Here is a 14,821-nt window from a genome sequence, read left to right as displayed (position 1 = left end):
ATGCTACTGAGAATATAACTCCACAGCCGTTTCTTCTCAGGTCTAAACTGAATGTCAAAGACTGCATTAATCAGAATTAAGTCTTCTTTTATTAAATCACTCACTGCTTTCAGAATATCAACAAATATCCGTCAATTAGAGGACCGTTTGATCTCTGGACCGCCTTTTAAAAGTATGATTTTAATCCCAGACTTCCTGGTGAACCCCTCAACAAACAGGGCGGGTCCTGCTCTGCTAATCTGAACCTTTACTAATCTCACGGGAGGCCACCGGGCGGCTCGTCCACCTGCACGCACCGATCCAGGTGCTGCACCCAAAGGTGCAGCCTGGCAAGCTCGATGCAGGCAGACAAACCAACAGGGACGCCCATAAAGACGACCTCAGCGGGGACGGAGGTGGTGGAGAGAGATGGAAACAGTGAGGCAGCCTCACTCATTAGTGAATGGAAACACAGCATCCATCAGGGGGAAGCCGGTTAATAATCGCACTCAATCACATAATGACTGAAGCTCAGAGACGCCGACAGCCAGCCGTCATTATGGAAATGAAGCTCGTATCGAAGGAATCTCGTAGGGGAAATGAGCTCGACGGCCCGATGAAGAGGAGGAGGAGGAGGAGGAGGGATGTTCTGACACTCAGGTCTGTGCAGAGATAAACCACAGAGGTGGAGAGGTCGGACATGTCCGACACGTTACCGCCGAAAAGTTCCTACCACGAACTGAAACTCATCAGTCACACAGCAGCAGAAGCCGGCCGCCTGCTTCCTGCTCCGAGCTCCAAAGATTCCACCGAACCTCCTCACTCCATGAAAAAATAATCCAGAAAAAACCACAACAACAAGAATCTGTAAAAACCAAACATGCAGCCACTGACTGACATTAGAGGCTGACCGGCTGCAGAGGAGCAGAAACTGTAACAAAGATTTAAATGTTACACATCAGCAGGATTATTTAGAAACATGTCGAGCAGTTCAGTCACACTGAGAACCAGCCAAGATACATATTTCTACATCAGGAAACAACCCGGGCCTCGTTCACTTCTCTGTGTGTGTGTGTCTGTGTGTGTGTGTGTCCTATTTTCACCCCCACACTCCCGTTCCTCTCCTCAGTCTGAACCAGTAAAACCACAAACTCACAGACAACAGCAGCAGAGACACACAGGGCAGCAAACGTGTTGATTGGTGTGATGAACAACAAACCAGCAGCTGCTGCTTTATCACACACACAGACACACACAGATACTCAGAGACACACACACACACACACACACAGACACTCAAAGACACAGACTCACACTGCTGTCCTGGTAGCTTAGAGGATTTACTCAATACGGATCAATTTCTCCTCCAATAATTTAATAACAATACTTACAGCCTATTTATTGATTTATGGACTGATTAGAGATCAAACTTTAGATAACTTCATTATTTTTAGAGTTAATGCTAATGACACAGCTAGCAGGCTAGGAGCGCCGCCAGCCTGAGGGAGGTGGTGGCAGCTAGCTGAGCAGCTAGCATTCACTGCACGTAGACATAATTCAATTCAGTGCAGACAGTAGAAGAGGTGAGGTGTCGGCCATCTTTGTTATCAGTCTATGAATTCAGGCATAATATCATAAACCTGGAGAGCACACACACACACACACACACACACACACACACACACACACACACACACACACACACACACACACACACACACACACACACACACACACACACACACACACACACACACCACATGTACACAGATGCTACAGATACACATTAAAGAGTTACAGGCCAGCCAACATGGCTGTGCCCTGTGTCTGTGTGTGTGTGTCTGTCTGTGTGTGTGTGTGTCTGTCTGTGTGTGTGTGTGTTTTACCTGCACATGATCTCGTGGGTGAGGAGGACGCGGCACATCTCGGGGTTCTTGTCCTGGCCCTCGTACAGGATGGGCTGATGGGACAGAAACACACTTTGAGACACACGGTGTAACACAACCAGCCGTGCAGCTGTTCCTCTGTTTGTGTCCACATACACACTGTAAAGTCAAACATGGCCTCCAACCACCAACACCTCCCGCCTCCCCTTTTGGTGGTCTCAGCCTCCTCCAGCCTTCCCAGAATTCCCTGCCAGATGGTGGGCAACGTCCCAGGATGAAACCCCCCCCCTCCCTCACCCCTTCCCTCACCCCCTCCCCCTCCTCACCCCCACAGAGCTGTCATGTCAGCGGCCGGATGACGGATGACCGCTGAGAGCAGAGGTAGGAGTGTGAGTGTATTTGTGTATCTATCTTTGGGAGGACCAAGCTGAGCTGAGGGTCCAGGGACCGGGTTCAGGTGGGGGGTGGGGTTTAGAGTCAGGGCCCGGGGACTGCATAATGTCAGGGAGGAGCGCTCACAGAGAGAACAGCAGAAACGTGTGTGTTTTGTAATACCCCGGTGACTGTGAATGAACTCCACTAAAAGCATGTGTGTGCGTGTGTGTGTGTGTGAGCGTGTGTGTGTGAGCGTGTGTGTGTGTGTGTGTGTGTGTGTGTGTCCTCCCACTCTTTTCCAGCAATGACCTACCACTACCTCATCCACCTTTATAGTCAAAACAGACCGCCGCCCTACACACACACACAGACACACACACACACACAGACACACACACTCACACACACACACAGACACACACCCCTGGGGGACAATACTTTTAGGATAACGACCACTTCTGCATTATTGATCCTGATGCTGGCTCTGTTCCTCTGGATTAAAATGCTCCAGATTGACCAGGAGGGCTGTGGATTGCATCAGGACACACACACACACACACACACACACACACTCTAACACAGTATGTGGTGTGTGTGAAGATCTGGCGGTCGATATTCATACATCATGGCTCCTGATGCAGTGTGTGACTGTCCACTCTTACGGCTGTGTTAAGGTCCTCTGTGAGAGCGTGTGTGTGCTCTGTATGTCCACACCTGTGAGGACGCAGTGGGAAGAAGAACTGGGGACATGTCTGATCAGCCATGTGGAGCAAACCTAATTTAATCATCAATACATGATATTTTTAGAAAACAGATTAACAAACATACAAGCTCCTTCTTTCAAGGGACGCGTGGGGACGTCTGGACTGAAATCTTCTAGTGAGCCGGTCTACAACATGATCCCAGGTTATTAAAACCAAACATACACAAAAGTGTTTTTGACTAATTATTAATGTAGAAAAAATGGTTTATAAATGAACTGTGTGGATTTCAGCTCAGTGCAGTTTTGTGTGGATATCTGTGAGCAGCTTTGGAGCAAGAAGTGTCACTAAATTAAAAAATAAGAGCTCACTGTTCTAAAAGGGATCAATAAAACTGACAATAAGAGACGGCTTAAAGTCGGTTTATAAAGAGGACGTCTTATAACTGAGACAGCTGTTTGGAGGGGGGACATATTTGGACAGTTTTTACAGTGTAAACAGGAAATGGTTAAATAGTTTCTAAAAAGTGGACATGCAGAGACACTAAGAGACAGAGGGACCACGAGGGATTGGACACTTCTGGAAACAAGACGTGTGTCTGTGTGTGTCCTTTGTGTGTGTCTGTGTGTGTGTGTGTGTGTCCTTTGTGTGTGTCTGTGTGTGTCCTTTGTGTGTCTGTGTGTGAGCGTGTGTCTCCTTTGTGTGTGTCCTTTGTGTGTGTCTGTGTGTGTCCTTTGTGTGTCTGTGTGTGTCCTTTGTGTGTGTCTGTGTGTGTCCTTTGTGTGTCTGTGTGTGTGTCTGTGTGTGAGCGTGCGTGTGTGTCCTTTGTGTGTGTCCTTTGTGGGTCTGTGTGTGTCTGTGTGTGTGCCTGTGTGTGTCTGTGTGTGTCCTTTGTGTGTCTGTGTGTGTCCGTGTGTGTGTATCCTTTGTGTGTCTGTGTGTGTGCCTGTGTGTGTCTGTGTGTGAGCGTGCGTGTGTCCTTTGTGTGTGTCTGTGTGTGTCCTTTGTGTGTCTGTGTGTCTGTGTGTGTCCTTTGTGTGTGTCTGTGTGTGTGTGTGTCCTTTGTGTGTCTGTGTGTCCTTTGTGTGTGTCCTTTGTGAGTGAAACATTTCAGGAGTTGGACCGTGTTCTGACACGTCTCCTCAGGGTCCAGAGCGTCCTGCAGAGCGGCCCCGCTGGGCGCTCTGTGTGATGTCACGCGCTGTGTAACAGTTGTTGTGGCTGCTCGGTCCAATCTGCATTAATGCGGCTCCTCCTCGCTCTGACAATCCCGTGGATGCGGGGCCCCTAACAGGCGCTCGACAGGGTTTTATCGATCCGCGGGGACTCCAGCCGACCTGTCTGTCAGGTCTGACTGTCGACCAATGGGGTGTCATGTAGTGGGAGGTGAGGGTGGAGGTGTGTGTGTGTGACGGAGGAGGAGGTGTCAGGATTATTGTCTCCAGTGTGTCGTCGCTGTGCCACATTAAGGGCCTATTGATCGGTTTGCACGCTGACGCTTTGTCGGGAGCCGCTTGGCGCATCGATCGCTGACATGCCGACAGGGCCGCGGCGGGGAGGGGGGCGGGGGATGAATAAGTGGAAGGTGGAGCTGGGAGGAGGTTCGGAGGGATTAACAGGTGGTTAGCCTGCTCAGATGTGAATATGGAAGGACCTCACTCCTGCCTCCATCAGGCTCCACCTCCACCTTCTAACATCATCCATCTTGCACCGAATGTATTGATCATCCGATCGGTCCGCTGCTCAGGTCCCTGAACACTCAGGTCAGAGCCTGTCTGGGTGTTCGGCTCATGAAGAATAAACGGCTGATGATATTTTGCATGTATGTCTCAGTGGTGGGTTTGTGGCTGTAGTTATAAAATCACATGTGTTCAATGGGACAGGAAGTAAATTATTGACGGTTCTGAGGGTAGAACATCTTCGCTCCAGCTCTGAACCCCCTGAAGACAGAGCCTCTCTGGCCTGAGCGAGCTACAGAAACCAGGCAGGGAGGCCGCCAGCAGGATCCACTGGAATCTGGAAATATTTGGGGGTTTTTGTTGGCAGCGAGGCCGTTCACAGGTTCAAATCCCACACAGGGTTCTGAGTGAGTGAAAACCGGAAAGGTGGGAGGATCTGGAGCCGAAGACCGAGCTCCACCGGCTGGAAAGGAAAACACATCAGTGCTGCTCAGGAAGGGGGGGGGGGGTCCCAAACATTTAAAATTTGCAGGAATGTTAAGAGAAGAAGGAAAGGCTCATGTTTCTGGACGTGTTTTATTCCCGAGTGGCTTCAGTGTTCCTCACTGAAACTATGAAAAAGCTGCAGCTGGGATCAACAGGAAGGAACTTTAAATGATCAGTGAGTGTAAGTGAGTGTGTCTGTGTGTGTGTGAGTGTGTGTGTGTGTGTGTGTGTGTGTGTGTGTGTGTGTGTGTGAGTGTGAGTGTGTGTGTGTGTGTGTGTGTGTGTGTGTGTGTGTGTGTGTGTGTGTGCCTCTCACCTGTTTGGTCATGGAGTCGATGAGCCGAACATACAGATCCTGTTCTGTCCTGATGCCTGAAACAAAAACACAAAGTCACACACAGTTTACACAAGAATTCCTGCACACAGACACACAAACACACACAGACACACAGGCACACAGACACACACAGGCACAAACACACACACAGACCCACACACACACACACACCCACACACAGACACACACACACCCACACACAGACACACACACACCCACACACAGACACACACACACACCCACACACAGACACACACACACCCACACACAGACACACACACACACACAGACCCACACACACACACACACCCACACACAGACACACACACACCCACACACAGACACACACACACACACACACAGACACACACAGGCCTGTTATGTTAATGGTGGTTTGAGGAAGAACAGAGAAACTCCCTCCAACAGGAGAAGTGATTCTTAATAATGAATTCTTATTATTTGTGTCCCGGTTGTGTCTTTATGTTTTCTGTGCAGCTCGTGTCGTCCCGGCTTCATAACCCCCCTCAGCAAAAACAAACAGTGCTGCTGCGGAGCTGTTTATTATTTATGGGCCAGGCAGCGCCGCTCTGCCCCCCGCTGCCTTTTTCCTGGAGGATAACAAGGAATCCTCATTCTCTGACAAATTAAATATCAATCAGCGCCGCTTGTCTTTTATTAGCTATGCATCCGAGCGTAAATGTGACACAAACACGACATGGGGTGGAGGAGGCAAATTGCAGGGAACACCTGTTAGCTCTGATTGTGCTGTGTGCGGCGCGCTCGGCCTTCTTTCTTCTTGTTTTTCAGGCCGCTGCTCACAGCTTCCTCCGCTTTCTAATTGACATGATTCACTCCTCGCTCCGCCGCTGAGTGCTCAGCAGTCCGCAGCCTAAATGGCGGCTATCCGTCCCGGTTGCAGATGGGGTCAATTACCCCAGTAAGATGCTAATCCGCCGCCGCCGACTCATATTAGAGTGATTTAGGGGCGCTGGGTTATGGGGGCGCCGGCGGGGGTCTGTGCGGCCGGCCCGCAGCCCTGCACCGATGCCAGCTGCCGTGTGTTTGCAGGCAGCAATGGACAAAGCAGAGCTCACATATTCCAGATGTGCCTCCGTGTGCTGATAATGACAAAGTTTTCCAGCCTCGCCGTCTTTAAGTGCTCAGCTGAGTTCACGCAGCGGTCCGTGACCTTTCATAGAAATTCCTTCTACACAGGTCGTGAAGTGAAAACCACCCGGGAAGGTTCAGCCTGCAGCTCCACCTGTGGGACACTCATTACCTCCACCTCATCAGGCAGCACACAATCTGAACAAAGACACTCGAGGTGTTAATGAGAGCTCTGCTGTCAGTCTGCAGGCAGCAGCACACACCTCCAGCTCTGCTTCATATGGTGTGTAACTGTGTGTTACTGTATGTGTAACTGTGTGTGTAACTGTGTGTGTTACTGTGTGTGTTACTGTGTGTGTAACTGTGTGTGTTACTGTGTGTATTACTGTGTGTTACTGTGTGTTACTGTGTGTGTTACTGTGTGTAACTGTTACTGTATGTAACTGTGTTACTGTGTGTGTAACTGTGTGTGTTACTGTGTGTGTTACTGTGTGTAACTGTTACTGTATGTAACTGTGTTACTGTGTGTGTTACTGTGTGTGTAACTTTGTGTTACTGTGTGTGTAACTGTGTTACTGTGTGTGTTACTGTGTGTAACTGTTACTGTATGTAACTGTGTTACTGTGTGTGTTACTGTGTGTGTAACTTTGTGTTACTGTGTGTGTAACTGTGTTACTGTGTGTGTTACTGTGTGTTACTGTGTGTTACTGTATGTGTTACTGTGTGTAACTGTGTTACTGTGTGTTACTGTGTGTAACTGTGTGTGTTACTGTGTGTTACTGTACGTGTTACTGTGTGTAACTGTGTTACCGTGTGTGTTACTGTATGTAACTGTGTTACTGTGTGTGTTACTGTATGTGTTACTGCGTGTAACTGTGTTACTGTGTGTTACTGTGTGTGTTACTGTATGTAACTGTTACTGTGTGTGTAACTGTGTGTGTTACTGTGTGTAACTGTGTGTTACTGTGTGTGTAACTGTGTGTTACTGTGTTACTGCGTGTGTAACTGTGTCACTGCGTGTGTAACTGTGTGTATTACTGCGTGTAACCGCGTGTTACTGTGTGTTACTGTGTGTTACTGCGTGTGTAACTGTGTTACTGTGTGTATTACTGCATGTACCTGTGTAACTGTGTGTTACTGTATGTAACTGTGTGTGTCACTGTGTGTTACTGCGTGTTACTGCGTGTTACTGCATGTAACCGCGTGTTACTGTGTGTTACTGTGTGTAACCGCGTGTTACTGTGTGTAACTGTGTGTGTCACTGTGTGTTACTGCGTGTTACTGCATGTTACTGCGTGTAACCGCGTGTTACTGTGTGTTACTGTGTGTAACCGCGTGTTACTGTGTGTTACTGTGTGTAACCGCGTGTTACTGTGTGTAACTGTGTGTTACTGTGCTGCCACTGCTGACGTCTCACAGAGCTGCGGTGGTGTGTGTCTGTGAGCTCCGTGCCGGAGAACGCGGCCCACACCGATGGCCGGTCTAAGGGGCGGTCTGATCTGTGGAGGACTTCCTGTTTGTCATGCTCTGCTCCTGTTGCCTAGCAACCTGCAGTTGACATGAACTTTTAAAAGTCAGAGTCGGCGTGTGGAGCCTGTAAAAAGGATCCAGCTGTTGGTGACATGCAATGAATCCTGGGAAATGGTGCAGGAAAAAAAAAAGGATGTCCGGACGGCAACACAAACATGTCCACCAAAGGACGCCCTGTCCGTCACACCCAGACCAGGTGTGACGGACAGGGCGTCCCCGCTCTGCATGGACACCGTGAAAAAGGACTGACGGCTGGGATCATCGTCACAGCTGCGGTCAGAGCACGGGACCATCAGGACTGACTGAGCACTGACCTGTGTGTAGCTCTGTGTGTAGCTTTGTGTGTTTATTGCTCGTATGTTTGCACTGACCGTTGCTGTAGAGCAGCTGCAGCCTGTAGTGGATGCCGTTGTTGGTCTTCTCTCCGTTGTACTCCTGCCACACAAACACAAGAAGCACATGAAGCAGAGCTGCAGTAACAGTTACACTTTGTATCCTGTTTCATTAGCTGCACACTTATTTATATACATGTGTGTATATAATATAATATAATATAATATAATATAATATAATATAATATAATATAATATAATATAATATAATATAATATAATATAATATAATATAACATAATGTAATGTAATGTAATGTAATGTAATATAATATAATATAATATATTATTATATATATAATATATATTATTAATATATTATTTGCTGCAAGATGCCAAAAATATTTTCTGTTTAATAAAGAAACAGTGACATCACACACATTTATTTAAAATAATTTACTTTCAAAATAAGACGCGTCACATTTCAAAATAAAAGCAGGATCAGCTGTGTCACCCGTCTTTTATTTTCACAGAAAATAAATCTGATTTTAGAATCAGGAGATGAACTGATCACGATATGAATCTGAATATCAATATTCTAACTGATATTAAATATTCTACTAATTATTTATTATTATTCACTAATCGGACTAAATGTTTGTTTTTATTTGATTTCATGCGAGCCGGTCTTGGACGTGCGGCTGTGTGTATTCGGCTGTAACTCCGAGCGGGACACAGGTGGATTGTGGGTAACGTGGCCTCTGACTGCAGGTGTTCAGATCTAAAATCAGAGCTGATGGATTTCACGCCGCCCACAGGAACCTTCGGCTCCTTCCTCTCTGATATTTCGTGGACGTGAGGACAGACGGTGGACGTCCGTCCTCCTCGTCCTGAGGTGTCGGGTGAATTTGACCCTCCTGCTCGTCTGCAGGTGCCACCTGTGTGCCTGTTTGTGACGGTTAAAGAAGCGAGGACTGTGGATTCTGTCCAATCACAGCCGGCGGCCTGAATGGATGCTCCCTCCTCTTTCCGCCTGACCTCCCCTCCTCCCGCCTCCTCCTCCTCTTTCAACCTTTATTCCCCTTTTTTAATCTCTCCCCGTCTTTCAGCCTGTGCCGGTCGGCCGCTCGGTGCCAACTGTGCCTGCGAGTGTTGGCTCAGTCCCAGTGTGTTTGTGTTGCTGGTGTCGGGGCGAGAGACTAGAGGTCAAAGCAGAGGTGAGGTGAGCGAGTGGGTGGAGTGAAGATTTGCTGCCAGCTGGCAGCAGATCAGAGAACAAACACCCCCAAACCTGTCTGGGTGTGATTATGATTATCATTAGTGTTATTAGCAGCAGAATGTTTTCTGAATGTTACTGGAAGCACACAGCTCTGAAGACAAAGACCGTCTTCATCACGTGAAGACAAGCGGCTCTCACAGAGCCCGGCGCCTTTTCTTTTCAGGACTACTTCATGTGGCGGATTGATCTGTTCCTGGTGTTACGCAGATGTAAATAAAAACGCTGTGATCATCACATTTCTTTTGTTTTTGAGTCCTAAAGTGTGCCGTGACTTCTCACAGATGTCATCGATCGGTGTGTTTGTTGGGGACTATTTTCAGTGGCGGACTGATCCATGCTGTACAGTGCACCGTCACCTTGTCCTTTTCCACGAAGTCCACGTAGGAAGTCCTCTCGATCTCCACCGGCTGTCCCTGCCGGTCGTACAGCGCCAGCACGAAGTGGAAGAAGTTGGACTTCCTCAGGTTGGAGGGAGGCTGCTTCTCAAAGTGAGCTCGGGCCAAACCCACGCCGCTGAAACACAGACGGACACACGTCATCACCTGAGCACGGCAGCATCACAACAACGACAACAAAAACACAACATCAGTGGAAATGTGGAGCGTGTGTGTGTGTGTGTCCTCTGTACATGCAACCCTTCACACAGATGTCAGAAGCTCCCCAGAGACCAGACTCTTCCTCCACTCAGAGAGGAAGAGGAGGAGGAGCCTGAGCTTCATGAGGATGAAGAGTTACCAAAAACAGATGTTCAACATTTCTGATGTGTCTTTTTTTGTCTCCTGAAACAAACAGCTTGAGGTTGTGTGTCCTCCTGTGTGCGTTTTAAGTAGCGGCGTTCCTCTGAGCCCGTCAGGCCAGTTACTGTTCACGTAAACTCATCAAAGCGTTTTTATGTAGATGTGTTTTAATGTGCTGCGGGCTCTGCGCAGTAAACACGTTATTATATTTACATTTAGAAGAACGGAGCGTTAAGGTCTCAGATTTATTAGTTTAGACAAAGAAACGGAGCGCCACTGCACTTTGGTCAAATATTTAAATACAGACGTCAGAGTTCTGTTCATCGGGCCATGCTGCTGCTCGGCCGGCCCTCTGTTACATTTAGGCCGTGTGAGCGTGTTGATGAGCCTCAGGCCTGAAGCAGGAACCCTCAGAGTCAGCGACAGCTGCTGGTTTCATAGAAACGGATAAAAATCCTGCTGCTGAAATAAAATCAATGCTCCTGCAGGAGGCGACCTCTGCTCTCAGCCCACAGAAGCTGGAGGTGTCCGAGGGGGGAACCAGCAGCAGAATATTTTTACATCAATCTCATTTCCCTGCTCGTTGTGTTTCCTAAAACACTTTATGATCAATATGATCGCCGGGGCACGGATAAATATTTATTCATGCTCAGGGTTTGTTTTTGGAAACTCGCCTGCTCTCTCCCGGCTCCTGTGCTTCCCGGCTCAGGGGTGTATTCCCCAGACGGCAGATTAATACAGCCGTGACCTTTCTGCACCCCCATTACCAATGCTTAATGCCTCATTTGTAGGCCGCTTTGTTGAAAGCTAATTCCTCCAACTCGCAGCGTTTGGCCGGAGACAGAAACTCCAGGAGGAGGAGGAGGAAGAGGAGGAAGAGGAGCGGCTCAGGTGTGCGGCGGCAGGTTAGAGTGCGTTTTAACGGCGGCTCGGAGGAAACAGCTGAGTGTCAGAAACGTCAGAATAACAGAGGAAGACTTCAACACTCCCAGCACCACGTACTTTCAATGACTTCCTGTGTGAAAGAAAAGAGACGGCAGCATCTGTTTTTATCCTCACTGCTATTTTCATTCAGTTCACTTCACCACACACACACAGACACACACAGACAGACACACACAGACACACACACAGAGACACACACACAGACACAGACATACACACAGACACACACAGAGAGAGGGACACACACACACACACACACACACACACACACAGACACACACAGATGAACCCTCAGCAGCTTTTTAACGATGCTGTTCCTGACGTGTTTTTTAGGTGTGTGTCTACTTCAGACTTGTGCGCAGATAGAACAGAGTGATTATGATTGTTATTAAGTCATTTAACTCTTTCATCCCCAGCTGATCACAGCCTGGAATCATTAGCACAGCCTTTTAGCCTCATTTAGCTCGTTTCGTTTCTTTGGCGGTCTCGTGGCGTTCGCTTCATGATCATTAAGATGGCGGCTTTTCTCCTTACACATGAGGCAGGCAGCGTTTGCACTGAGCGGCAGACTGTCTGTGTTCATCATGCACCTTCCTTCCTGTTTTGTCTGCAGCCAGACGACAAATAAAGCTTTCTTTCTTTGAATTTCTGAGCGCACAGACCTGCCTGACCGCCGCCGTGAGCTCGGTCAGCTACAGGAAGTGACGGCAGTGCTAACTGGCCAACAAGTCGCCCTCGAAAACAAACACAGCTGCTGTCCTGATCATGTTCATCCTGCCCCCCTATATATATATAGAGATGAAGACGCCATTTTCTCATTTCTCTGACCTCCATGTTTAAACGTCTCGTCTGACGCGGTTCTTCCATCGTTTTAACACAGTAAAACATTTGTGACTTTCAGCGGCTGAAACCTGCAGATCAGTGTGTGTATCAGTGTGTGTAGTATCAGAGTGTAGTATCAGAGTGTAGTATCAGTGTGTGTAGTATCAGAGTGTAGTATCAGAGTGTAGTATCAGTGTGTGTAGTATCAGTGTGTGTAGTATCAGTGTGTGTATCAGTGTGTGTAGTATCAGTGTGTAGTATCAGAGTGTAGTATCAGTGTTGTAGTATCAGAGTGTAGTATCAGTGTGTGTAGTATCAGAGTGTAGTATCAGAGTGTGTAGTATCAGTGTGTAGTATCAGTGTGTGTAGTATCAGAGTGTAGTATCAGTGTGTGTAGTATCAGAGTGTAGTATCAGTGTGTGTATCAGAGTGTGTAGTATCAGAGTGTAGTATCAGTGTGTGTATCAGAGTGTGTAGTATCAGTGTGTAGTATCAGAGTCTAGTATCAGTGTGTGTAGTATCAGAGTGTAGTATCAGTGTGTGTAGTATCAGAGTGTAGTATCAGTGTGTAGTATCAGTGTTGTAGTATCAGAGTGTAGTATCAGTGTGTGTAGTATCAGTGTGTAGTATCAGTGTGTAGTATCAGAGTGTAGTATCAGTGTGTGTAGTATCAGTGTGTAGTATCAGAGTGTGTAGTATCAGAGTGTAGTATCAGTGTGTGTATCAGAGTGTGTAGTATCAGTGTGTGTAGTATCAGAGTGTAGTATCAGTGTGTGTAGTATCAGTGTGTGTAGTATCAGAGTGTGTAGTATCAGTGTGTGTAGTATCAGAGTGTAGTATCAGTGTGTGTAGTATCAGAGTGTAGTATCAGTGTGTGTAGTATCAGAGTGTAGTATCAGTGTGTGTAGTATCAGAGTGTAGTATCAGTGTGTGTATCAGAGTGTGTAGTATCAGAGTGTAGTATCAGAGTGTGTAGTATCAGTGTGTAGTATCAGTGTGTGTAGTATCAGTGTGTAGTATCAGAGTGTAGTATCAGTGTGTAGTATCAGAGTGTAGTATCAGTGTTGTAGTATCAGAGTGTAGTATCAGTGTGTGTAGTATCAGTGTGTAGTATCAGTGTGTGTAGTATCAGTGTGTAGTATCAGTGTGTAGTATCAGTGTGTAGTATCAGTGTGTAGCCTCCTCATTAACAGCAGTGTGTGTGTGATGTTTGGAGCGGATATAAATTTAGCCAAAAAACAAACAAACGAGCACCGAGACAAACGACGGGCTGAGTTTGGCACCTGTTTCATCCTGAACGCCATCAAAAGCATCACTTCCAGCACTAAACCAGCCCATTATCCCAATTACACACACACAGCCAGGATCGCCACGGCGACGCTCATCCTCTCCTCTCTGCTCTGCCTCCACTCAGAAAGCTTGTTAGCATTATTATTATTTCAATTATGCTAATTGTGGCTGCATCCACTCGTCACCGCCGCTCGTATCCGGCTGTTAGCACTTGGCACAAGGTGTAATAAAAACAGTATCGATGGCACACAGCGCGCTCAAACATGCCCGGAGTGTAAATCACACGCCAGAGCACACAGACACACACACACACACAGAACACGGCGAGGCAAACGAGGGCCGCCGATCTGCTCGTTTCCACCACAAAGCCTGAAATTAAAGGTCAGCGGGAGTCGTGTCGAAAGCTCTGCAAACAATTACTGAGCAAGACAGCCGGAGCTGTGTGCAGTCAGTTCATATGCACACACACAGACACACACACACACACACTGCAGCGCTGGAACCTGCCAGGCTGATCTGTTCTTTTCAGGGATTAATGGAGGATCTGCCGTCCGCCAGTGATCCCAGTGAAGAACATCTCAAGTTTGTCCAAACTTTATTCAACTGGAGATGCAAACGTTTCCATGGAGACGGAGTCAGTCAGGAGGAAACAGTGCAGCAGAGACGGAGAGCGCCGAGCGTCAGTGTGGAAGGAAGTGATTTTATCTGTAACACAGCAGCACGGCCTCATCCAATAAATCAGTCAGCCAATGAACTCACTAAACTGTTACACAGCTGTGTGCGCCTCCTAAAGCAGCCAGACCTGCAACAGCAGCCGCAGCCTCGGTTCCTACTCTAAACCTTATGTCTCACACACACGGCATCCCAGCAGCCAGAGGGTTCCTGCTTCGAACCTGTGTGGACTGCTCCCCAAGCAGACACACAAAGACGACAACATGCATGTTAGCCGTGGATGTTTGTGCGTCTGTGGCCTGTGCGGGACGAGGCGGTGGAGAGATGTGTGTAGGTTTTACATGAAGCAAATAAAATCATCCTGTCACATCAAAATCTGATGGACCCCAACGTGTGAGTCCACAAACACAACGGCGTGCAGCTGCTGACAGCAGGCCTTCCTCTGGAACACCGACAGCCGCCAGCAGCGGTGGAGCGGAGTGAAGGACGCTCACCGGCTGACATCTGACAGTTTGTGTAAAATGTTCCTTTATATGTGGGGAAATTCAGATCTGCAGGAAGTCCAGTAAATGTTCTGTTCACACTGCCGTCAGCTGACCGGCGTCCACTCAGGAGCAGACATCGGGCTCAGCTGTGAAAACCGGACTCATGTCAAACAGGGACTCC

The 14,821-nt window shown here is 47.9% G+C and overlaps 1 protein-coding gene across 1 annotated transcript in view; it reads right to left on the bottom strand.

Moving 5' to 3' along the window:
• Positions 1–14,821, bottom strand: part of LOC114443081 (transcription factor COE3-like) — a 79,091-nt gene that overhangs the window by 56,072 nt on the left and 8,198 nt on the right. Inside the window, exons 2-5 of the mRNA XM_028416984.1 lie at positions 10,046–10,202; positions 8,452–8,515; positions 5,423–5,478; positions 1,866–1,939 (exon numbers count right to left, since the gene is read on the bottom strand). Coding sequence (XP_028272785.1) covers positions 1,866–1,939; positions 5,423–5,478; positions 8,452–8,515; positions 10,046–10,202 — 351 coding nt within the window. The remainder of the gene's footprint in view (positions 1–1,865; positions 1,940–5,422; positions 5,479–8,451; positions 8,516–10,045; positions 10,203–14,821) is intronic.

This window comes from Parambassis ranga, chromosome 10, assembly GCF_900634625.1.
Source record: "Parambassis ranga chromosome 10, fParRan2.1, whole genome shotgun sequence".
Taxonomy (NCBI): domain Eukaryota; kingdom Metazoa; phylum Chordata; class Actinopteri; family Ambassidae; genus Parambassis; species Parambassis ranga.
This window is presented reverse-complemented; position numbering and strand designations above follow the sequence as displayed.